This window comes from Zonotrichia leucophrys, chromosome 14 (assembly GCF_028769735.1).
Source record: "Zonotrichia leucophrys gambelii isolate GWCS_2022_RI chromosome 14, RI_Zleu_2.0, whole genome shotgun sequence".
NCBI lineage: Eukaryota > Metazoa > Chordata > Aves > Passeriformes > Passerellidae > Zonotrichia > Zonotrichia leucophrys.
Window position 1 is genome coordinate 15971626 of NC_088184.1, and position 22051 is coordinate 15993676.

General features: G+C 56.7%; 1 protein-coding gene across 1 annotated transcript; it reads right to left on the bottom strand.

The window, feature by feature from the left end:
* Positions 1 to 1339: 1339 nt before the first annotated feature.
* On the bottom strand, positions 1340 to 14500 carry SCNN1B (sodium channel epithelial 1 subunit beta). Its single transcript, XM_064725933.1, has 13 exons — positions 14465 to 14500; positions 9831 to 10149; positions 8019 to 8418; positions 7165 to 7358; positions 6824 to 6927; positions 6236 to 6399; positions 5690 to 5797; positions 3928 to 4045; positions 3344 to 3419; positions 3100 to 3157; positions 2631 to 2692; positions 2181 to 2256; positions 1340 to 1830 (listed from the first exon to the last, which is right to left on the bottom strand). Exons 2-13 carry the CDS (start codon positions 10139 to 10141, stop codon positions 1477 to 1479), a joined length of 2025 nt encoding a protein of 674 aa, XP_064582003.1. The 5' UTR covers positions 10142 to 10149; positions 14465 to 14500; the 3' UTR covers positions 1340 to 1476.
* Between the last annotated feature and the right edge of the window lie 7551 nt (positions 14501 to 22051).

Here is a 22051-nt window from a genome sequence, read left to right on the forward strand (position 1 = left end):
GCATTCCTCTGCCTTTACAGATGTTTTTGCTGTCATGTGCCCTGTTGGCACTCTGGTGGGTTTAGGGGCTTGCTGGGCTCAGGCTCTGCCTGGGTGGGGTAGTTCTGTAAAGAGCAGTGTGTTTGGGGGCTGTTGGTCCTTCTTCCTTCAAATGAGAACCAGCTGGGGGAGAAAGGGCTGGGGCAGAGTGTGGACATGTGAAGGAGGTACTCCCTGAACCGGGATTCAGTGAATTTTGAACAGCATTCTGTTGTGTGGGGCAGAGTCAGCTGTGCTGGTGGCACCTCAGCTGTCAGATCGTCCCCCAGTTCCTCTGTCCTGCTGCTGGTGCTCATCAGCCCCTGTCCCCACCATTGCCGAGGGGCTGGAGGGGCCCTGGGCACGCTGTGCCCCCCAGCCTGCGGCACAGCACCCTGTGCTGGGGCTCTTGCTGTGCAGAGGGATCCTGGAGCCCCTCTCTGCAGCTGTCCCACGCTGGGCGCCGTGCCCAGAACAGCGTGTTCTGGTGTGAGCTTTAACCACAGGATTGTGCTTCCTCTTGAACTTCTGCAGAGGTACTTCAGCCAGGCCAGGCCCCGAGGGCTGTGATGGGTTCCTGGGAAAGCTCCTGGGGCCCACAGCCAGGCAGGGACAGGTGAGCTCCTGCCCCACTGCGCTCAGCCCCACAGGCACCGCCAAAGGCCCCGGCTGCCCCATGTCAGGGTGAGTGAGCACCCTGTGTTCTCCTTGCGAGCCACTGCCATCAACCCAGCACTGCACTACCCCACTGCCAGCAGGGAAGCTAAAGGCAACTTCTAAATCAACTTTTTATTATTGCAAGAATGATAATAAACAGGCTGCTGCCTCCTCCCACCCGAGTCTCTGTGGAGTCGTGTTCTTGGCACACACCATCAGCTGTGCCCACCTGCACCGTGAGTGCTACAAACCCTGGGCAGCAGCACAACAGGGCACCCAGGGGCTCCAGCAGTGAAGGGAGAGTTCAGTTTCCATTGTAGTTGTTTGGGAATGGAAATTCTGCAGCCTCAGAGGTCAAAAGTAGCTTTGGTCCCATCCCAAGGCTCTGCTCCATGGTATGGCACAGCAGCCAAGAGCGCTGGAGAAGGGGGTAGGATGAGAGATTTTTAAGGTCCCTTCCAACACAAACTCTTCTAGGGTGCTGTGATCTACCAGGCCAGGGCCTTGCATCCACTGTGAGGACATCCTGTCCTCTCCCTGCCACCACCCTGCTCTGCTCACTGGAATTGCTTCCCACCCACCTGGTGATGAGAAACAGTGACACGATTTTACAGCAATACTGATGTACACAAGCCCTACACACCAAAGCCAAAGCCTGACTCTGTGAGGTTTATTGCAGGGTTTATTGGGCAGAGCTTCCTGCCAGCGATCAGTCATAGGAGAGGGCAGCCTGGGCTTTTCATTCCCTCTGACTTTGGCCAGAAGCTGCCCAGCGCGCGGCCGGGCCGCCGGACCCTGCGCTCACTCGGTGTCCGCGTCGCTGTCGGGGCCCAGCGTGTCCAGGGGCTGCACCCGCAGGGAGTCGTAGTTGGGCGGGGGCGTGCCGGGCTCGGGGGGCAGCGCCGGGGCCCCCACGGGCTCGTGCTGGAAGCCCAGGTTGGTGTGAGCCTCCACCAGCTCCGACACCGTGGGCGGCGCGTCGGGGTAGCGCGCCCGCGCCCGCCGCTGCTTCAGGCCCTTGCACCAGCTGATGACGTTGATGACGGTGATCCACAGCGAGTCGATGATGATCTCCCCGAACTCAATGAGGCACAGCACCGAGCCCCCCATCCAGAACCCAAACTGGCCTCCCAGGCTCGACAGCAGCCAAACAATCTGTGGGAGGAGAGCAGAGTGAGCCCCCCAGATGTGCCCCGGCCCGATCCATCACCCGTGCGCCAGTGCTGATGTGGGTGATGCCCCTGCACCGGGACCTGCCCGCTGGGGCCTCTCCTGTGCTGGTGTTGCCCTGCAGGGCTGGGACAGGGACGGGAGGCGGAGTGGGGGAAGGAATTGAGGGTTCTGAGCCACCAGGCAGGGGTGGCTTCATCCACTGCATTTGAGCAGGCGTGCCAAGAAGCAGCCTCGAGGGATGTGACAGGCTGTGCCCCAGGGCACTGAGCCCTGCCCGTCCCAGCTGCTGGCTCCTGTGCCTGCCCTCCCGAAGGGCTGGGGTGGGCACTCACCGTGGTGGCAGCTGACTCCGAGATGGTGCGGTAGTTGTACTCCTGGAAGTAAATGTTCAGCTTGATGATCCCATTCCTGTAAAGAACAAAATCCACCTCAGTGAGGAGCTGGCTGTCAATGCCTGCACCTCTGCTCCAGCCTGACTGTGGGACAGAGAGACACCAAGACATCAGTATGGAGTGACAAATGTAATGACATTGGAACTGTCCTCAAGGCTGATTTTACTTTGCTGCACATTTGAGTTTGACTAGCCCAGTTTGCAGCTCTGGAGAGCAGATGACATGCACGAAGTGCCTTTTGGATCTGCCTTTTGTGTGTCCCAGGTGAACGCTGCAAACCTCGTCCTCGCTGCCATCCGCAGCCGCGCGCTGGCCCGGAGCCAGGGCTCGTGTCAGGCTGATGTTAACAGGCTCAGCAGAGAAGATAGAGTGGTTGTTCCTTTCACTCACCTGTCCAGAGTCACATTTGTTGACATATCCCTTTCATAAGACAGAATATGGAAAATCCAGTCCTAGGGAAACAAAATCTGTTCACAAAGAGTAGAGACACCCTGTGCTCCTGAAGAGAACAAGCCCAGCGGGTGCGGTGCCCCGTGCCAGGCAGCCCTGGCACCCTGTGCAGCTGGAGGGCACACCGTGGGGCTGAGCAGGGCAGCTCTGCCTCAGCAGGGCACAGGGTGGGAAGGGTGTCCTTCCCTGTCCTGCGTGGGTGGGGAAGGTGGGCTCAGCCTTGGGCTGGCACCGGGGCAGAGCCCAGCAGGGAGGAGCCACCCTGGGGTCCCTCCCTGCCTCATGCCCTGGTACTGCTGCTGGTCTGCATGTGGGAAACATGGACTTCAGCAAAGCTCTGAACAGCCAGTGCCCCTGCCTGGGGACAGCAGCCACCAGAGTCTGTCACAAGCCAAGGAATGGGGGTTACCTCAGAGGCTTCTGATGGCCAGTCCGCCATGGAGATGGTCATTTTGTACTGGGTGTCACTGGAGTGGAGAGGGAGAGCGTTAGTGTGGAGATTTCCCCTCCTCTGAAGCCCCTGGAACTTCAGTTCTCCCACAGTAAACCAGCCCTGCAGGGTTTGCTGCCCTTTCAGGACAGTCAGGACCGATGGGAGACAAAGTGAAGGATCCTCCACCTCCACAGCAACCAGATCAGGCTCAGGTACTCACTTGCATGTTTCTTTGCAGGAGTCAATGCAGATCTGACGCTGTTTAATGCTGGACCTCAGTGAGGAATAGCAATATGCTGTTTTGTGAAAACAAAATTAAAGTATTTCTTTAGATAAGGACCCAGTTACTCAGGTATATCAGTTCCATTTATCAAAACAAATATTAGGTATGACCATGCAGCACAGATTTGCCATCTTTCCTTTCCTTGAGAAACTTGAGCAAAACATTCAGGCAATTTACTAATAAATTAAAAATAAACTGTCAGTTTCTGAAGACAGTTCTCACAGAACCAGCTTGCCCAGGATTGGTATTTTTGGCACAGCCCTGGCCTCTGCCAGCACAGAGCTGTGCTACCCCAGGCGAGCACTGGATCCTCCATTGCCCCTGCCAGGGGACCCAAATTTTTTGGGTGCTGAGGTCTGGAGTGATATCCCATGTTCTTTCTCTTTGGTGCCCAAGGGCTCCCCCAGCCCCCAGGACCAAATGCGGCCCCTTCTCCCAGCACTGGCCCAGGTGGCCACATCCCACAGGGAGCTGCAGGGACAGCAGCAGACCCAGCCCCTGACACCCCCAGCAGCTCTTACCCCAGCCTGGGTTGTCCTCGTTATTGCAGTAACTGACCCCTTCAGGCAGAGGGAACATGTAGTGCCCGCAGCCACAGATCTCCACCATGTGGTTCTGGAAGCAGGAGCGCAGGCAGGCCTGGCAGGGAAGGGGGATGCTCAGAGCCGGCTGAGCCCTGGGGCGCCGTGCCCTGCTGGGATGGCAGCGCCCCCGGAGCCCCCGTGCCCCAGGAACCCCCTCTCCTGCCCTGCACGGGGGTCTGGGGCTGCCGGAGCCGGTCCCTGCCCAGACCCCGCCAGCCCCGCTGGGCACTGGAGCTCTTTGGCCACTCGTGAGCCCTCGTGGGCAATGCAGGGGGCTCAGCACCCGCTCCCGCTCACACAGCAAACTGCTCGTTTCTCAGTCATTTTAGGGCTTCACAGAAGTAACATTCAAGCTTCCAAAAGGGAATACAAATGTTCTCTTCCACAGCAGACAGGGCTGTGCTCTCCAGGCTTTACACAACACTGACAAAGGGCTGGTTTTACATTTTAAGGCCATGAATTTCCAAATCCTCCAACATAAAGAGCAGACGAATGATCTCTGTGTCGGTGCTGCTCTTCTGGGGAGGATTGTGGCTGCAGCTCCAGCTGCTGCACTGCCATTAGCTTGGTGAGGCGTGAAGTTCATCACCCGAGCCTGGAGTGGGATTCTGCACGAGGCAGCACAAAGCAATAGCAAAGTCTGTGAGAAGATAATTCAATTTAACAGTTGTGGGCAGGACAAGCAGAGAATTTCTGAGTGACAGGAAAGGCCCACAGAGTGCAGAGCAGCCAGGCAGTGCTGGCAGAGCCTGGTTTACCTGAGAGGGCTCTGAAGTGGAGTTACGTGGGCACAGAACTCCGTCAGCGATTGCACTTCCAGGGAATAATGCAACCCTCTCAAGTGTTTGCTTAAACCTTATACAAGCATCTTCAAAAGCTGGCTAAAGTGGTCCAGTTGTTATTATATTACAGAAAGGTAGAAATATAAAACCACTGCCAGCCCAAAGCCCTCCTGATCTTCGGGTGCATCTGTGAATCAGCCCAAAGGGTTTGGGTGTTTCCCTTATTATCACATTGCACCCTCAAGAGCTGTTTCTCTCTCCAGCACAGCCTGTTACAAATTAACCTCTGCTTAATGCTGGCCCTCTAATTTTCTACAGATGCAAGGTTTACTGACACTCAACTTTCTCATCCAATTTTCAGAGTGATGAAGAAGCAAAGGGCTGTTTCCCTTCCTGCACGAACCAGCTGCATTTTCAGAGTGAAAAATGACTTGATTCCCCCAAAGAGAAAAAAGTTAAAGATCGCAGGAGTGTTCAGAGGGAGACTCTCTGCTTTGTACTCACCTCCTTTCAGGGGCAAATGTCACTTGTGTACACAAAACACAGGCTCCTGAGAAGTGTCACTTGGACATTGTCTCAGCAGAAGTTTCCCAGAGCCTCAATGACTCTTTCTACAGAACTATGTGGGGCTTAGATCAGATATGAGGAAAAATTTTTCATGGAAAACGTTGTAAAGCATTTGAACAGGCTGCCCAGGGCAGTGGTGAAGTCACCATCCCTGGAAGTGTTCAAAAATCATGTGATGTGGCACTTGAGGACATGGTTTATAAGTGCTGGTGCTGTGTTGATACTTGGATTTGATTATCTTGAAAGGTTTTATGATTTTATGATTCCCCAGTACCCTACATGATAGGCAAAGATCTAAGTGCCTTGATGACTTTTCCTGAAGAGTGCTGTTTGGTGCACAGGTGTGTTACCTGGATGGAGTAGGAGGTGTTGTACTGGCTGTAGAGGTTTCTGACGGGGACGTCGGAGCCGTTGAGGGTGCAGTCGCTGTAGGGGTAGCCCATCCGCTCCAGCTCGTCCTGGAGAGAAACCCAGACACCAGACTGTGCTTATCTCTTCTCCACAGGTCCCTGTGCCATTCTCCAGAGCTCTGTAATCCCGTGCTCCCCACTGGCTTTGCTAGAGATGAGAGTCAGGGCTGGCAGAGCTGAGGAGGCTGCAGCCCCTTCCCTGGGTGGATCCGGGCAGCCCAGGCTGCTCAGGGTTTGCCAAAGCCCCTTCTGACGTGCTGCAGAAAGAGACAGCCGTGACCCGAGCCCAGAATCCCGGCCTCAATCAAGCCCTTTGCCAGGACAGTTACATAAAATCCTCCATAAAGCGCTCCAGCCCCTGACAGGTGTGTACCTTGTCTCCTTTGGTTTGAGCCAGTTCAGCCAAGACTGAAAGCAAACTTGGTTTGGCTCCCATCAGATAACATTATTCTCAGACAATCTGCTCCCCAGGAATGCCACACATACCACCAGCACTCCAATGGAGGTTTCTGTCCCAGCCATGGCGTAGATGCCCTGGTCCTTGAGGAAGGGGAAGCTCTTCTGCTGGTGCAGCATGAGCCTGGCCCCAGCGGCAGAGGACAGGTAGGGAATGTAATCCTGCTGGCTGATGTCCAGAATCAGCTTCAGCCCTGGGACACCAGACAAAACACAACAGGAATTGCATGGGAAGGTGAGGCTTGGGGAAAAAAGGGAGTCTGCTTTCTTCTCCTGTTCCCTGGGAAGAGCCAGGGTCTGGCTGCCACAGCAGCCTGACCTGGGGAGGAACACTGGTGGTGGTGAATGCCCAGAACTGCAGTAGCTGGCAACAGTCAGGTGTTGCCTCAGATATTTCAAACATCCTGAGGGTGCCCTTCATGTCTGTAGTCACTTTTTTCTGTGTGGCACTTTTTCCTTTTGGGGCTCACCCCCTTCTGGAAAGCCTCTGTTCCCTGGTGCAGTGCTCCAGTGACAGAGGAATCATAAGTCTGTCCTGAGGGACAGAAAAGGCCACCAAGAGACAGAGCCCTCATATCTGCCACTCCAGCCCCCTCCTCCATTTCAGAACTCGCTTACCAAACTCGGCCCCGGGGTTGGAAGAATTCAGAGCCTCTTCATCCATGCCCCAGTTAAAGATGTAGCAGTTACCATGGTCTGGGTGGTAGATTTGGGTGAAATTCCTGGAAGAATCATACACAGAAAACTGTGACTCTTGGGGGGACTAAAGGGGTGTGACATAAAGCAGAAGGTGGGCCCAGCTCAGCAGCTGTGCTTCCCAACACTGGGAAGCGTTGTTAGAGCTGAGAATCAGCAGCAAGCTCATTGGCAGCTGATATATACGTTAAAAAGAGAAAGGAACCCACGTGCTGTTCGTTCCTGCAGGGACAGAAGGCAGCAGGGGGCTCCTGTGCACCTACTTGTAGTTGCAGGGCTCAGCCCCATAGAGACAGGCCAGGATCATGTCCTCTGCCTGGTAGCCCATCCTGATCCTCTCGTGCAGCGGGACCTTGGAGAGGATGGAGGTGGACTGCAGGATGTACCACTCGGTCACCGCCTGCGCCGCGCTGCTGAAGTTCCTGTACGTGCAGTTCTCAGAGCCCTGGTGGCTGCACTGGGGACACAGAGCAGGCAGCCTGAGCCTGGGGACGGCAGGGCCATGGGGGACCCCTCCCCACCTGCTCACCCACATGCCAGCCCTGCCTGCAGCTCCAGGGACTGAGAGGTTCAGCCTGACGGGGCCACAGGCCGGCTGTCACTGAGCTGGCTGTCACACTCAGCTGGCTGTCACTCTGAGCTGGCTGTCATTACAGCCAGGGACGTTTCCCTGCTGGGCAGGTCATATATCATCCCCAGGGTGACCCCACAAGTTAACAGAAAATGGCAATTTTGGACCAATTCTTTAAGGCTGCAGTTTCCCCAGCCTCCGTGGTCTGCCCAGGCAGGGTCCTTGGAGCCTCCATGGGAGCAGGGGTGAGGGGTTCCAGGATCACCCTGTGGCTCTGCACTGCAGACTGCAGCAGGAAAGGGATGGGGAAGCAGCCACAGCCTCTCCTTGGCATTTTGGGTGCCTGACCCCAGGAAGGGATGAAGGTGCCTGGGAGCCTGCAGGGACAGGCAGTGCCCAGACCTGGCACAGCCAGAGCAGAGCCCCAGGGCAGAGTGGCCATGGGCAGCTGGTGGGGACGGGACACAGATCTCCCTGCTGCATCCTTGCCAAGGCACCCATCCCTCATCTCTGCCCGCTGCCACTGTGGGACCCCTCTCATCTCACCAGCTTCACTGCCAGCTTGTACTTCTTCTCTTCCAACGTGGTGTTGGCCGGGGCAGGTGTAGCAGTGGTTTGGTTCACCTCAGTGGTTTCATTGTCCATGGTTCCATTCATCCCATAGAGCTGGTGGCCCTCAGCAGTGTCACTGCTCACATTGGCTCTGCTGTCTGTGGCATTTTCATTGTCCACAGCAGTCTGGTTGGTCTCAAAGATGTCCAGGATGATGGGATTGTCTTTGTCATGCTCATCAATGAGGACCAGGGGGATCTGGTTCCAGAGCTCCAGGTTGAGTGGCAGGGACGTGTTCTCAGTGCTGTTTCCTGGTGTGGGCTGCAGGATCCTCTCCAGGGCTGCCTCGATGAGCCTGTCCAGCTCCTTCAGCAGGGGCTTCACCTCCGAGTACCTGCGGGACAGGGAGTGGGACAGCAGTGCCAGGGAGCGGGGACACGAGGCAGCTCACCTGGTACACTGCTGGCTCGGACCCTCCTGGGCACCTCAGAGTGCCTCAGTTTACTGCAGGACACAGAGAGCTCCCATGCAGAGCACGGCCAGCTCAGACCCTCCTGGGCACCTCAGAGTGCTGCCTGAATTTACTGCAGGACACAGAGAGCTCCCATGCAGAGCACAGCCAGCTCACACCCTCCTGGGCACCTCAGAGTGCTGCCCCCATTTGTTGCAGGACAAGGGGAGCTCCCATGCAGAGCACGGCCAGCCCAGACCCTCCTGGGCACCTCAGAGTGCTGCCTGAATTTACTGCAGGACACAGAGAGCTCCCATGCAGAGCACAGCCAGCTCAGACCCTCCTGGGCACCTCAGAGTGCTGCCCCCATTTGCTGCAGGACAAGGGAGCTCCCATGCAGAGCACGGCCAGCTCACACCCTGGTGTCCCGGCAGGCTGCAGCTGGGCAGAGCAGTGGGAGGATAAACAGGGAGTGCTGCAGGGCTGAACACACCAGTGCTGGGCCACGTTGGTCCTAGTTCAGTAATTCACTACAGTTTACACAAAACATCTCTAGCAAGTGGAGGAAAAACTACCCCTAAGCAATTCTTGTGTTGGCTGGGAGCCTCTTGCCTTGGGCTACACTATTGCATGGATTTAAAACAACGATAGATTTAAAGCAACTCTAATGAAAATCAGTGACTCCTTTGAAATCACAATTCAGTTCTCTGTCTCTATGGCAGACAGGACTGTGGAACCAGCTCTCAGTGACTGGAGTATGAGCAATGAGAAGAATGCTCACAGCGAGGAAGGGGAAGGAAAGGAATTGTGGGGAAAGATGGAGAGACTGATTCTGGCTGAGAAAGGTGAGCTGAATTTGGTTCTTTTACGAGCTGAGGAAAGTTTGCAGGGAGATAAAAACCTTCATTGGATTGACTGATATGGTACAGAAACTGTGTTAGGAAGAAACTCTTCCCCATGAGGGTGGGCAGGCCCTGGCACAGGTGCCCAGAGCAGCTGTGGCTGCCCCTGGATCCCTGGCACTGCCCAGGCCAGGCTGGACAGGGCTGGGATAGTGGAAGGTGTCCCTGCCCAGGGCAGGGGGCAAAATGAGATGAACTTGAAGGTCCCTTCCCAACCCAAACTGTTCTGGGATTCTGTGAAGCCCAGGAGAACTGGCAGGGAGATGAACCCTCCTCTGGCCCTGAACCATTCATCTCCATATGGTTCTTTATTTGTTTTAAGGCACACCTGGTGACTCCATTGATGCTCCTAATGTGATGTCTCAGACAGGAACGGGCCCTCAGTACCTCTCACTGGCAATGTTTCTGAGGGGTTAGGGCACACATGGGGAAACTGGGAGAAGAAAAACTTACTTGAAGGGGTTGGCGTTGCAGATGGTGACTGCGGGGAACTTCATGGTCTTAAAGCCAATGGAGAGGGATGAGGTGACATTGTAGGAGAGGTAGGTGTTGATGAGGATCCCCCACTGCCAGAAGACCAGGGATGCAAAGAGCAGCGTTAGGAAGAACCAGATTAATTTCTTCTTTGGCCCCTCCTTGATGATGCGCTTGGGGCCGTGGGTGTTGGTGTTGTCGCAGTACCAGACCAGCAGCTCCTTGTAGGTGTAGCCAGGGCCCTTCTGCAGGCGGTGCAGCGCCCGCACCAGGTACTTCTTCAGGTTCATGCTGCTGCCTGCGAGCAGGAGAAAAGGCATCAGAGCAGCTCTGAGAGCAGCAGGGGCTGTGCCACACCCGGTGCCCGGTTTGGGCAGCACAGCAGGAGTGGGGCAGCCACTGCGATGGCACGGCCGTGGTTTGTAACCCAGGTTTGTAACGCCTCAGATGCTCTGCAGGGTCATGCCATGGCAGCAGCATGGCAGCCAGCCTCCTCTCACAGGAGAGCTTTGGGATCGGCAGCTCCACAGGTGCTGAATGATTTGTCACGTTTTGGGTTCTTGCTGGCCCCACCAGAGCTGAGTGAGCTGCGGGACGTGGCCGTGCCCGGTGACTCCCGAGCCTGGCCAGGGCCCTGCAGTGTGGCAATGCCTGCCCAGGTGCTGCTGTGTGCACTCTGATACAGCTGGAATGCTGTCCCAGCCTCAGCCAACACTAGATGGACCAAGCAGTACACGCAGAGCTGGCTTGGGTAGAGCTCAGGCTCACGGCGTTCAGGGATCAACCTCGCATGGAGCCTGAGACAATTTTCCTTTAAAGTAGCAAGTATTAGAGCACAACCAGCTTTCAGAGGGACAGAAGAAGAGGAGCTGGAAGCAGCAGCACCTTTCCCAGGACCAGGAATGCTGTCCAGGGCTGCTGCCCGCTGGAGGAGGGACACCAGATTGTTTTTTTCTACCAAATTCCTTTGTCTGTCAGATATTATCAGTATGGCCCCCCCACTCCTCTGCTGTGGTGAGGGATGCTGCATACTTGGCATTCATTTTGTGAGTAAATAGAACATTTTGTGCTACTATTTTAAGGTTAGAATCTGTGTTACTAAATCTTAACATCCCGAGGCAGGATTTCAAAAAGAACCTGAGGCAGGCACTCAGAACATTTGTCAGATTTAAGCTGCAGGAGAGCAGAGTTAAAGATTAATGCTGGGAATAGGCCCCATCCCGGGAGGAAGAGTGGCGGAATAATGCAGCAATAGTTCACCAAGGAGCAGCACTCGGCAGGGCAGGAATGAGAGTGACACAGCATTACTTGCAGGTGAGCAAAGAAGGCAGCAGAGGTGTGCACGGGCCCTGGGGAGTGAAAGGAGGTGGGTTCTTCATACTTTTCAAAAATAAAGAAGGTGATACCGATTCCTTGATGTGCTGGCCAGATTTGCCAGTTCTCCTGAGTAGCACGCAGAGAGTTTGATAACACTATAAACCCAACAGATTTTGAAGTCTCGCTGCACGACACAAAGAGGGGTGATGGTTTTCACTGCATGCCTGTTACCTCTGGTGTTAGAGGTAGGTGCTCCTCTGTGGGAGAGGACTTGGGGAAGAACAAACCCCAGCTGCTTCCTCTAAGATCCGAGGGCAGGCTGTACTCTCATAGAAAAGCTTTTGTTCTCCAAGGAACTCGTGTCCCGGGACTTGGACCCCCGGATCCCCAGCCTCCCCATCTCATCCTCCATGCCCTCGTGCCACTGAGGCTCCTCCTGCCCTGGCCTGGGGTGCTCTGCTATGGAGGGAGCACGGCTTGCAGCAGAGCCTGGCTGGGTTTTGGGCAGATACCACGGAGGGGGGCGGTGACCGTGGTCTGTGCCGAGCTGCCCAGGCTGCGGTGGGCTGTGAGCCCCGGGCTGTGCTGCCCCAGCCCTGCAGAGTGAGCCAGCCCTGCCCGGGGCACAGCAAGCCCAGCCTCGGCTTTACAGTCCTCAGAGCTGCTTCACATCTGGGGAGCCCAGCGAGGCCGACGAGGAAACACTTTCTGCCTTTTAACAAATCCAGTAACAGATTTAGAGTGGATTGCAGTTTCCAGCCCCTGCCTGGCTGCTGCTGGCCAGCTGTGTGCCCTCGGCTGTCCCTGCTGTCACCAACCACTGGCTCCTGCCACAGGGGGACCCCACTTGTGTGCCAGTCTCTGTGGGTCACTCATCAACCTGCCAGTGCTGGGAGAAGTTATTCCTTTTTATATGGAATAAAAGAAATGGCAAGGAGCAAAAGCTGCATTTGAACATGCCTAGATGACTTTTTTTGCGATGTATATTCTCATTTTAACAGTTTTCTTCCTATCTTTATTTCCAGTGTTTCCAAACAAGCTCCTTCCTTGCTGACAGCTGGAAGCTGCCCCAGGTGAGCCCCAAGGCCCTGTTTTGGGGGCTCCTCCCTGGCACAGTGCTCAGAGCTCAGCCCAGAGCTGCTCAGGGCAGGGTTGGTGCCAGGTTTGGTGCCAGCCTGGGGTGGGTCCTGCTCTGCCCCATCAGCAGGCTGCACCTGAGCAGAGAGGTGATAAATGAGGGGTATAAGGACCCTCTCTCCATCCGTGCACTGACAACTGTGTCCCCTTCCCACAGCCCCTGGGAGGGAGGAGGAGGAGCAGTGATGGAGCAGGAGCTGAGCAGGGCTGGGGGCACAGAGGGGCCACCCCCTCCACAGACAGCAGCCCCGAACCCTTCGCAGGTGGGAGCCAGCCCTGCGTTACATCCCTGCTCTGCTCCGGGCTGCCCTGGTCACAGCAGGGTCACCCGAGCTGAGGCAGGGCTGTGAGCCCCCGTGTGTGCCAAGGGTGCCAAGGCCCCTCTCCTGGCAGCACCTGCATCCCTGGGATGACCAAAGCCGTCCTAGGAGAAACCTGCTCCCGGTTCCAGTGGGGTTTCTCTGTGCTGAGGACGTGTCCTCCCTGTCTCCAGCAGCTGATCCAGCCCTGCCTCATCCCAGCATCACCCTGGGTGAAACTCCTCCACCTCACAGTGACATCACACTCCCACATTACGAAATGATCCTGTTGACTCTGTTGAATCTCCTCTGGGGTTTTCCTAGGGCAATTGCCACTTGAAGGAAATAAAGTCATGAGCAAAACTTGCCCCACTCCTGGAAGCTCCAGGGTCAGATATGGGCAGCAAAACCACGCTGACACTACCAGCCTGATGACACTGTGATTGCTCAGCACTTTCTCTCCTGAGACACACCAGTCACTCCCCTCTGATGACCAGCTGCTCATCTGCCATCTCCCCTGAACCCTGAGGGAAAAGCCTAGTTTTCCTAAATGAGACATCTATACTCTCTAGTGGTTATTTTGGCAAATTAGAGGAATTTCTTTTATTACCTCACAAGTTTACAGGTTGGCAGTTGGAAAAGTGGAGCAGACACGTGCCAATGAGCACCTGTGCCAGAAGCCTGTCTCAAGGTGGGGTCAGAGCTCCCAGCAGATGCCCTGTGCTGCTGGTGCAGGGACAGTGGCCAGGGCACACAGTGCCAGCTCCGCCGCCCACGGCTCCAGCCCACGCAGGCGCCTCCGGGGCTCCAGCCCACGGGCAGGCGAGCAGCACTCAGGAGTATTTACAGTCTGCAGCTCAGATAGCGCTGCCCCGACTCTGTGTGTGTGCCAGGCACTCTGCTCCCGCTGCCCTGCCCAGCCTGAGCTCCCTCTGCTCTGCAGCCGGGCTGCGGCTCCTGGGGCTGGAGAAGGGAAGGCTCCAGGGAGAGCTCAGAGCCCTGCCAGGGCCTGGAGGGGCTCCAGGAGAGCTGCAGAGGGGCTGGGGACAGGCATGGAGGGACAAGGGGAACAAGGGGGAATAGCTTCCCACTCCCAGAGGGCAGGGATGGACGGGATACTGGAAAGAAATCCTTCCCTGGCGGGTGGGAAGCCCAGGGCTTGGAGCAGCCTGAGGCAGTGGAAGGTGTCCCTGCCCAGGGCAGGGGGTGAAACGAGGTGGACTTGGAAGTCCCTTCCAACTCAACCCAATCCACGAACCTGTGGTTCCCATGCTGTCCCTCTCTCTCGGACAATCACAAGCCGTGCTCCTCATGTGCCAGGAAGGTCACATTGTGAGCTCACTTGGCTGCTTGGGCAAGGAATCCTGGACAGTAAGAGGAGCAAACCCCCAGCACCAGGGACTGCATCCCCTGGGATGCTGCGGGCACACTCTGCCCCACTGGGAGCACCATCCTGGGGGAGATGGCACATTTCCAGTACCAAACCAAACACTGAACTACTCCACCAAGATGCGGTTTGCTCCCATTCTCTTTTATCAGGGAGATTAAAGGAAACCCCTGGGTAAATAAAGGCTAAATCCGAGTTACTACCCCTTGCTGCACGCCGGGTACACCCCAAACCCCTGCCCAGCACGCAAACCTGCCCCGCTGCTGCCAGACCAGGCAGAGACCGGGTGAGCTCGGGTGTGTAGCCGTGTCAGCCACCACGGCCGGTCCCGTCGAGCCGGTCCCTGGGGCCCGGCGCGCTGCCCGGGATGCCCGAGGGCGCTGACAGATGCCGGGGCATCCCTGGGCAGGGTCTCGGCCGGAGGGACCGGCACCCCCCCCGCACGCCCTGTCCCGGCCCCCCGTGCCCCGTACCTGCCGCCCGTGCGGCTCCGGCCGCGCTCCCGCCGACACCGGCACCGGCCCCGGCCCCGCCGCCCGGCCCGCCCCGGCCCGCCCCGCCGCCCCGGCTGGGCCCGCCCTCCCTTGCCGCCAGCGCTCCCCGGCCGGTCCCGGTTCCCTGGAGCGCTGCTCTGATCCCTCCCAGCGCATCCCGGGGAAAGGTGCCTGATTCTGCTGCTCCGGCTCCCGGCAAACGCAGCCCGGGATCAGCGGCACGGACCTCGCACAATCACAGAGTTACTCGCTTGGGAAGGGACCTTGGGAACGGAATCCTGCCACGGCTTGGGTTGGAAGGGACCTCAAAGCCCATCCAGTGCCACCCCTGCCATGGCAGGGACACCTTTACTGTCCCAGGCTGCTCCAGCCTGGCCTGGGCACTGCCAGGGATGCAGGGGCAGCCACAGCTGCTCTGGGCACCTGTGCCGGGCTTCCCCCCCTCCTGGGGAAGGATTTCTTTCCAATAGCCCATCTAACCCTGCCCTCTGGCAGTGGGAAGCCATTCCCCCTTGTCCCCTTTGTCACCTCACTGCTTTACCTTCCCTGGTGCCAACTGTCCCTGGTGCCAGGCTTTTGACATGGGTAAATAAATGCAGGTGAGGTGCATTAGTGTTTTGAAACAGTTTTATAAGCTGTTTTAGAAAGATCCTATAATCTTTTTTCCTTGGCAGAGGCTGCCTAGAACAGCAGTGGAATCCCCAGCCCTGGAGGGATTTAAAAGCCATGTGGATGTGGCATTTGGGGACAGGGGTTAATGGTGGCCTTGGCAGTGCTGGGGAAACGGTTGGACTCAATGATCTTGGAGGGCTTTTCCAACCTGAATGATTCTTTGGTTCTATGTTAATTTATTTTTTTCTGTAAAAAGCCTCCCTTCACAGCTGTTTGCTCCCATGCCTGCTGCTGGCAGGAGTTTGAACACCTCGAGCCTGTCAAGTGTGGACTAGACAAGATATTGATTTTCAAACAGAGGGGGCAGAGCTCAGGGCCACCAATGGACTGATCTGGACCTTGATAATCTCTTTCCAGGAGAAATGAGCGATGTTTCTATAAAATGACAGAATGAAATAAACATGGCAGCAGCATTTCTGTTTGTTTCAGGGCTGGGAGGCAGCAGCTCAGAGGGGCCAGGGTCCTCCCAGCCCAGCTGTCCCCAGTGATTTTCACGGTGATTAGTATGTGCTTTGTGATTTCATTACTTAATCTCAATATTATGTGTCTTGCACGCTGACTGCTGTTGATCCCATAATTAATCCCTCGGGGGGGGGGGGGCTGGAGAGACATCCCCCCTTTTCTGTATTCTCCTAGCCCAGGGCCAGCCCGGTGTGTGCCACGGGCTGGGATCCCTCAGCCCAGCGCTGCTGTGCAAACACATTTGGGGCTAAAATCCCAAGCATCTTGGGCGAAGTGGGAGACGTCAGCTCCTCACAACAGAACAGTGAACATGTACAAACCTCCTTGGAACCATAAATCACTGCTGAGGGCACAGCATTGTACAGGGGAGTGATTGCCTCTTGCTAGGAGAGGTAATGGCAGATTCTTGTTCAATCAGGACTTGGTCAGACTTTCCCAAATGTCCTCGTGTTCTGTTATTTGGGAACCAAAGGGATTTTTATTTTTAACCGGCACAAGTATAGCTCATGCCATTATGTCAGGAGTGGAATGCGGGATTGTGTTTGAGAAGTATCTCCAAGGGAAGCTGGAATGAACAGGTTGGATGGACCAGGACCTGCCGGGTTCCTCTGTCCTGTCCCAGTAATTGCCCTGCTGTGGGCACTGCTCTCCCAGAGAACAATGCCAGTTACCGGCTCTGGCAGCTCCAGCCCTGGAAATAGAGTGGCTGGCGTTTGTTCCAGGGTTCGGAACATCAGCTGCGCAGCCAGCAAGGCCAAATGACCTTGAGCTGCCTGACTTTCCATCATCTCTCAATTGTTTATGAGGAAGTTTATTTCATAAGCAAAAACCTCCTGCTGAAAACACAGCTGAAACGCCACAGGAAGCTCCCCTGCATCCCAGGCATTGTTTCCCCAGTGGTGTGTGATGCTGGCATGATGCACTGCTGACAGCAGCTAAATACAGCTGGGACACCAGATCCACGGGGAAAACCAGCCCTGAAAGTGACTCCATCTGCCCGACCCACCACCTTTCAAAAACATCAGCTGCTCCTAAATTTGTCTGATGGAAGGAAAACGTTTTGATGGTGGCTGTGGCCAGTACAAAGGCAGCTGGAATTTTGCTGGATGCTGTTAGGTCTGGATGTACAGATGAAGAAGAGCAGAGGTGATTGTTCCTATCAGCCCCCATCAGTCCCTGTCACTGTCACCCACCCAACGCTGGTGCAGGCATTGTGTCCCCACACAGGGAGGCTGCTCCTGCCCCTGTTCCTGCCCCTGCCAAGGGAGCCGTGCATCCGGCCCAGGCTCACCAGCACGGTAATTGCCAGGTTTATCAGTCGTGCGCCCTTTCAGAGACACGCCGCTGTCGCTAAATGAAACAGAGTCATTTCGTTGTGACCAGTAAAAGCCCGTGAAGTGACAGTGAGCATCTCACAACCACCCTGTGCCGGAGCCCTGTGTCAAACCTGTTAACTGGCCTGTGTTTGCGTTACAAAGATCAGGCAGTAAAACCCAGACTGGTTTTGTTTTACAAGGCGCAGCAGAGGGAGGGAAGGGGCCCTGTGGCTCCTGCTGGCCTGGCACAGCTTGGTGGCTGGTGGCACAACTCGGTGGCCTGTGGCACAACTCGGTGGCCTGTAGCACAGCTCAGTGGCCGGTGGCACAGCTCAGTAGCCAGTGGCACAGCGAGGGCTGCTTGGTGCCAGGGTCGGGCACTGGGCTGTGGCACCACCAGGTGTGGCCCTGCCAGCCCAGCTGTGGCCACAGGGACAGAGGGATGGGGCAAACCGCTCTGGGGCCCAGCTTGCTCAGCCTCAGCACAGTGACCTGGGCACTGAGTCCCAGTTCCCCTGCGGATGACACTGGGCAGGTTCAACACAGCACTGTGATCATTTGTCACTGGTGGGGTTTCCCCTGACCAGCTCTGTAACTAATTGTGACAGGGCATTAATTGCACTCATCTGCCTTTTCCGCTGTACGACTTTACTGGAAAAAATATCCGTCCTGCTGTGACTCCAGCATCCTGGGATGTGGCAGCTCAGGTCCTCTGGATGCCCCCAGGCCGCCCTGGTACAGGCCGGGAGTGCCAGCGTGGCTCCAGCAGGATGCAGCAATGTAAAGGTGCCCTGGGCTGGTGCTTTATGGTCCCCTCCCATGTCCTGGGGCAAATGTGAACTATTTTGTGACTGATGACATTTTATAACAAGACCAGAGCTGATTTATAGCGAGCCCAGGAGTGATTACCCCTGTGTACCCAGGGGAACAGCTTGTACCGTTCAGGATTCATTATGTAAACTTGGGTGAGAAGGTCTTAAAACCCAGAGGGACGGCACTGGTTGTGACAACAGGGTGATTCACCCCGGCTGGAGCCGGCTGCCACCTCCGCTGTGTTCTGGGTGATCACATCCCGCCAGGACGGCGCTGTGCTCTGCGGCAGGTGAATAAATACAGGGAACACATGGTTTTAATCCCTAGAAACACATTTGGACAAAGCACATGAGTGGAAGAGACAGATGTGACCCCGCATCCCACCCCTGGTGCTGGATGGGGCCTGCCTGGCTCAGTTGGTCAGGGCTTTGCAGGTTGGGTTGGGTTTTTGTCACTCTCCCCACAGTGTCCCCTCCTGTAGTTTGTGTCTCAGAGCTTTGGGAACACTGCCAATGACAAGGCTGCTGGGGTCACAGTGCCACCGGGGTCCTGGGGGGCTGCCAGGGCTGGCAGCCACATACCCAGCAGTGAGGGGGGCTCGGGTCCTGACAGGGTACAGCTCCCACCCAGGCAAACTGAGGTGGATGTGCACCACTGGGAGGGACAAGGCAGTGCAAGAGTGTTACAGGAAAGTGCTGAGGCTTGGCTGAAGATTCCAGAGGACAGAGGCAGGAACACTGTGTCCACAGCCCTGGGGCCAGGTGTGTTTCCCTGTTTACGCCCCCGGCTGTGTTACAACCAGGCCAGGGAGCAGGCATGGCTGCGGGTCAGCACCGGGCCCGCGGCTGCCCAGGGGCAGGGACAAGGACAGGGAGGGCTGCAGAGGCCCTGTCCTCCACCACCACTGCCCCAGGGCCTCCACTGCCCCTTGCTGCACACCAGGTACAACCCAAATCCCTGCCCAGCCACTTCCCCAGGGCCGGGTGCCCTGAGTGCACCCTGCTCTGGAGAGGGGTGCCCAGCCAGGTGGGACGGGTGCAGGCCGTGCCCGCGTTGCCCAGGCTGGAGTGGCACAGCAGGCCCAGTCTGGCAGCTGGGATGGCAGTGCCCAAGCTGGCCCGGGGTTCCTGCTCCCCCTCCTGCCTTGGGCACTGCTGTCTCTCAGTCTGGTTCCAGGGTGAGCCATGCCCAGTGTGTGCCAGGGGGTGTGGGCAGCTGGTGAGGGCTCCGCATGTCCTGGCCTGTCCTGCTCCGGGGAGAGGCCGCCATGGGGATTAGTGTGGGGCCCTGTGGTGGCATGTCCCTGCTGCACCTGGGTCACTCTGCCATGGGGATTAGTGTGGGGCCGTGTGGTGGCATGTCCCTGCTGCACCTGGGTCACTCTGCCATGGGGATTAGTGTGGGGCCGTGTGGTGGCATGTCCCTGCTGCAGCCTGGGTCAGACTCTGACTCACCTGGAACCGCTGTGGTGCCACCACGGCTGCCCTGCCATGGCCTGGCCTTGGCTGGGGATGCTCCAGCTGCTGGAAAATGCTTCCAAAGTGCTGAGAACAGGCTGGTGGGGATGGGTCAGGCCATCTGTCTGGTATGGGGAACTGCTCCGGGGCTGGCTCACCCTGCCCTGGAGGCAAAGGGGTAAAATTGAGCCATCCACACTGTCCAGCCGTGTTTGGCCTCCCCAGAGCTGGGCTTGAGCACAGAGGCTCAGAGCCTGGATGGATTTTCCATTTCCATAGGCATGTGCTGGAGATGCCTTTCCCCAGCCCAGCCCCATTTACATTAATGAGGCATTTAACTCCCAAACCTGTTTGTGGACCACTGGATGTCACCCAGATGTCACCTCTCTGGAAGGGACCTGGACAGTTTTTAACCCTGTCGGTGCTGCCTGGCTACATCTGCTGGGAGCAGCTTTGGGCAGCTGCCCCTTCCTTCCACTCTGAGGGAGGCTGGGCTCTGCTCTCCAGGCTGACAGCCCCACACGGGCAGGTTCCTGCCATGCAGAAAATCTCTGAGCAGCTGGATTTTCCTCCTCCTCAGCCACTTTCCCCCCACAGCCCCTCCATCACCTCTGGCTTTCTCCCTGCTGGCAGTGGCTGTGGAGGAGCAGAGCGAGGTTCTCCTGCTGTGCCTCCTCTCCTCCAGGGCCGGTCCCGGGCTGCCAGCAGCCTTTCCCAGCAGCCTTTCCCGTGAATCACCGGCACCTGCTGCCCCAGGTTTGTTTCAACACCTCTCCCCAGCCCGTCCCTGGCCAAGGCAGTGCCTGCCATGCTGCCTGCACCTTGGCTGTGGTTTTGGGTACTGCAGCTGCTCCCCGCAGCCCTGCGGTGCCACAGAGCTGCAGCTGTGGCTCTGTGGGTCCGGGGTCATTGCCATCCCTGCCCAGAGCTGCCCACTGTGGCTGCAGCTGTACCCCAGGGACAGGAGGCAAGCAGGGGCTGTTGTGAGTGAGGGGTGCCTGCTCTGGAGCCCCGAGCAGGGCTGGCTGGGCTCCCAGTGCCTGCCGTGGGTCTCCTGGGAGCACTGTCCCATGGCAGGAGACCTGAGCCCAGAGCCAGCGCAGTGCAGCAGGGGATGGTGCTGAGCCCTGGGTTTTACAGCCTGTTGTTCCTGTAAACTCCGAGCTGGGTTTCTCAGGAACTTTGGGTTTATGATGTTCAGCGTGTGCCAGTCATTCTCAGACCTGGTGCCTTTCTGTGTTTGAGGTGACTCAGGAGTTCAGCGCAGCTCAGTGTTTAACTCATGATGAAGTAAGCCTTTTCTGTAGCTCCATGGCTCTCTGCCTTCTGAGGATTATTCATACAGAGAAAAGGCGTTGCACCTGCCCAAGAGTAACTGCAAACAGCACCTGCAGAACACCTGTGCTTTTCCAAAGAATGTAAAACAAGTGTTCTCCCAAAGAAGCATCTATCAGGACACATATCCTGGGCTTTCAGTGGGAGAGCCCTGACATTCCTGCTGCTGGACCACTACAGGTTAGCAGCCTTGCTCTCCATCAAAGGATAGTCCCCTTATTGGAACTGCAGTTCTTGCTATAAAGTCTGACCAGTCCTACACCTGCTTTTGTGCAGGGTTGGCACTACTCTGTTTATTTTGCAAGGTTTTGTTTTACTCTGGGGAGGCTTTAGAAGCACAAACCCCTGACCCATCCCAGTCTGTGCCAGCTGCCAGTGCCTTCCCCAGCCCTGGAGCTGGGCTGGGGGCGTCCCTCCTGTCAGGGGGCTGATTGCATGATCAGCACTCGCTGATTGCATGATCAGCCTCCTGATATAACCCAGCTCTGAGGGCTGCTGGGGCTGGGCAGAGGTGCTGGAGCAGCCTGCGGGGGAAGAAGAAGCCCAGTATCAGCATCAAGCTGAGCTGGGGCAGGCTCTCCTTAGCACTGCCTGCAGCAGATGTGAGCAAACCCTGTGGAGAGCTGCGGTCTCAGGTGCTGCTGCACACGCAGGTACAGATGTGGAGTGGAAGAGCTGTGCTATGGCCCACTTTGTGATGTTTGCTTGCTTTCCCCTGGAGATGAGCCCCCCAATGCTCCCTGCAGGCTGTGCCCCATGGCAGCTGGGGGCAGCTGACCCCTCTGCACTGGAAGGCAGGTCCTCAATCAGGTGTAACGGGGCCAAACCAGCCCCTGTGCCAGCACCACCAAGCTGGCAAGGAGGGGGTTTGTGGTGAGGTGTTCCTTAGCTCTGCACTTTGCTGTTACTCCTGTCCCTGCTGTAGAGGGGACAGCTCATGCCGGTAACACCAAGGGGAGGTGGGGCTGCCCTATTCTGCTCTAGCTCTGTTCTGCTACTGCTGCCCATGGGGCAAGATTGCCATGATGAGCTGGTATTTGGTGCTGTTAGAGGGGATGGGCATGAGCCATGGCTCACCCAGGGCTGCACCAGGGGCTGAGACAGATCTGCTTCCCATTCTTCCTGCAGCCTCCAAGGGACTGCTCAGGTGCAGAGCTGTCTGGGGACATGTGAAGTTCCAGTGGTTTCGGTCTCTTGCTGGTTAACATTGCTTTGTGAAAGGCCTTTTCACTGTTTGTGCTTGCACCCCATGCTCCTGCTGCCCGCTCTGAGCTGGGTCCCACAGAACCCCCCTGCTGCAGCTCTCTGAGAGGCCTGGGGTATATCTGAGAACATACAGCCCCTGGCCAGGCAGAGACAATGCCTCAGCTCTCAGGATGCCTGCAGGGAACTAACTCATACAGCGGTGATTTAAAAAAAAAAGGGCAAAGCAGTTACTCAAAAATATATCTTTATTTTTTCAGTTTATCATATATTTAAATAATTCAGTTAAAATAGGTTTTATTGCACAT

What these genes read in the sequence shown, in the direction of transcription:
- SCNN1B (XM_064725933.1), bottom strand. Translation starts at nt 10,141, where the DNA reads ATGAACCTGAAGAAGTACCTGGTGCGGGCGCTGCACCGCCTGCAGAAG. An exon ending in ACAAGCTGGCAGTGAAGCTG is followed by an intron (nt 7,359 to 8,018) that starts GTGAGATGAGAG and finishes CTGTGTCCCCAG; the next exon opens with TGCAGCCACCAGGGCTCTGA. An exon ending in ACACCTCCTACTCCATCCAG is followed by an intron (nt 4,046 to 5,689) that starts GTAACACACCTG and finishes CTTCCCTGCCAG; the next exon opens with GCCTGCCTGCGCTCCTGCTT.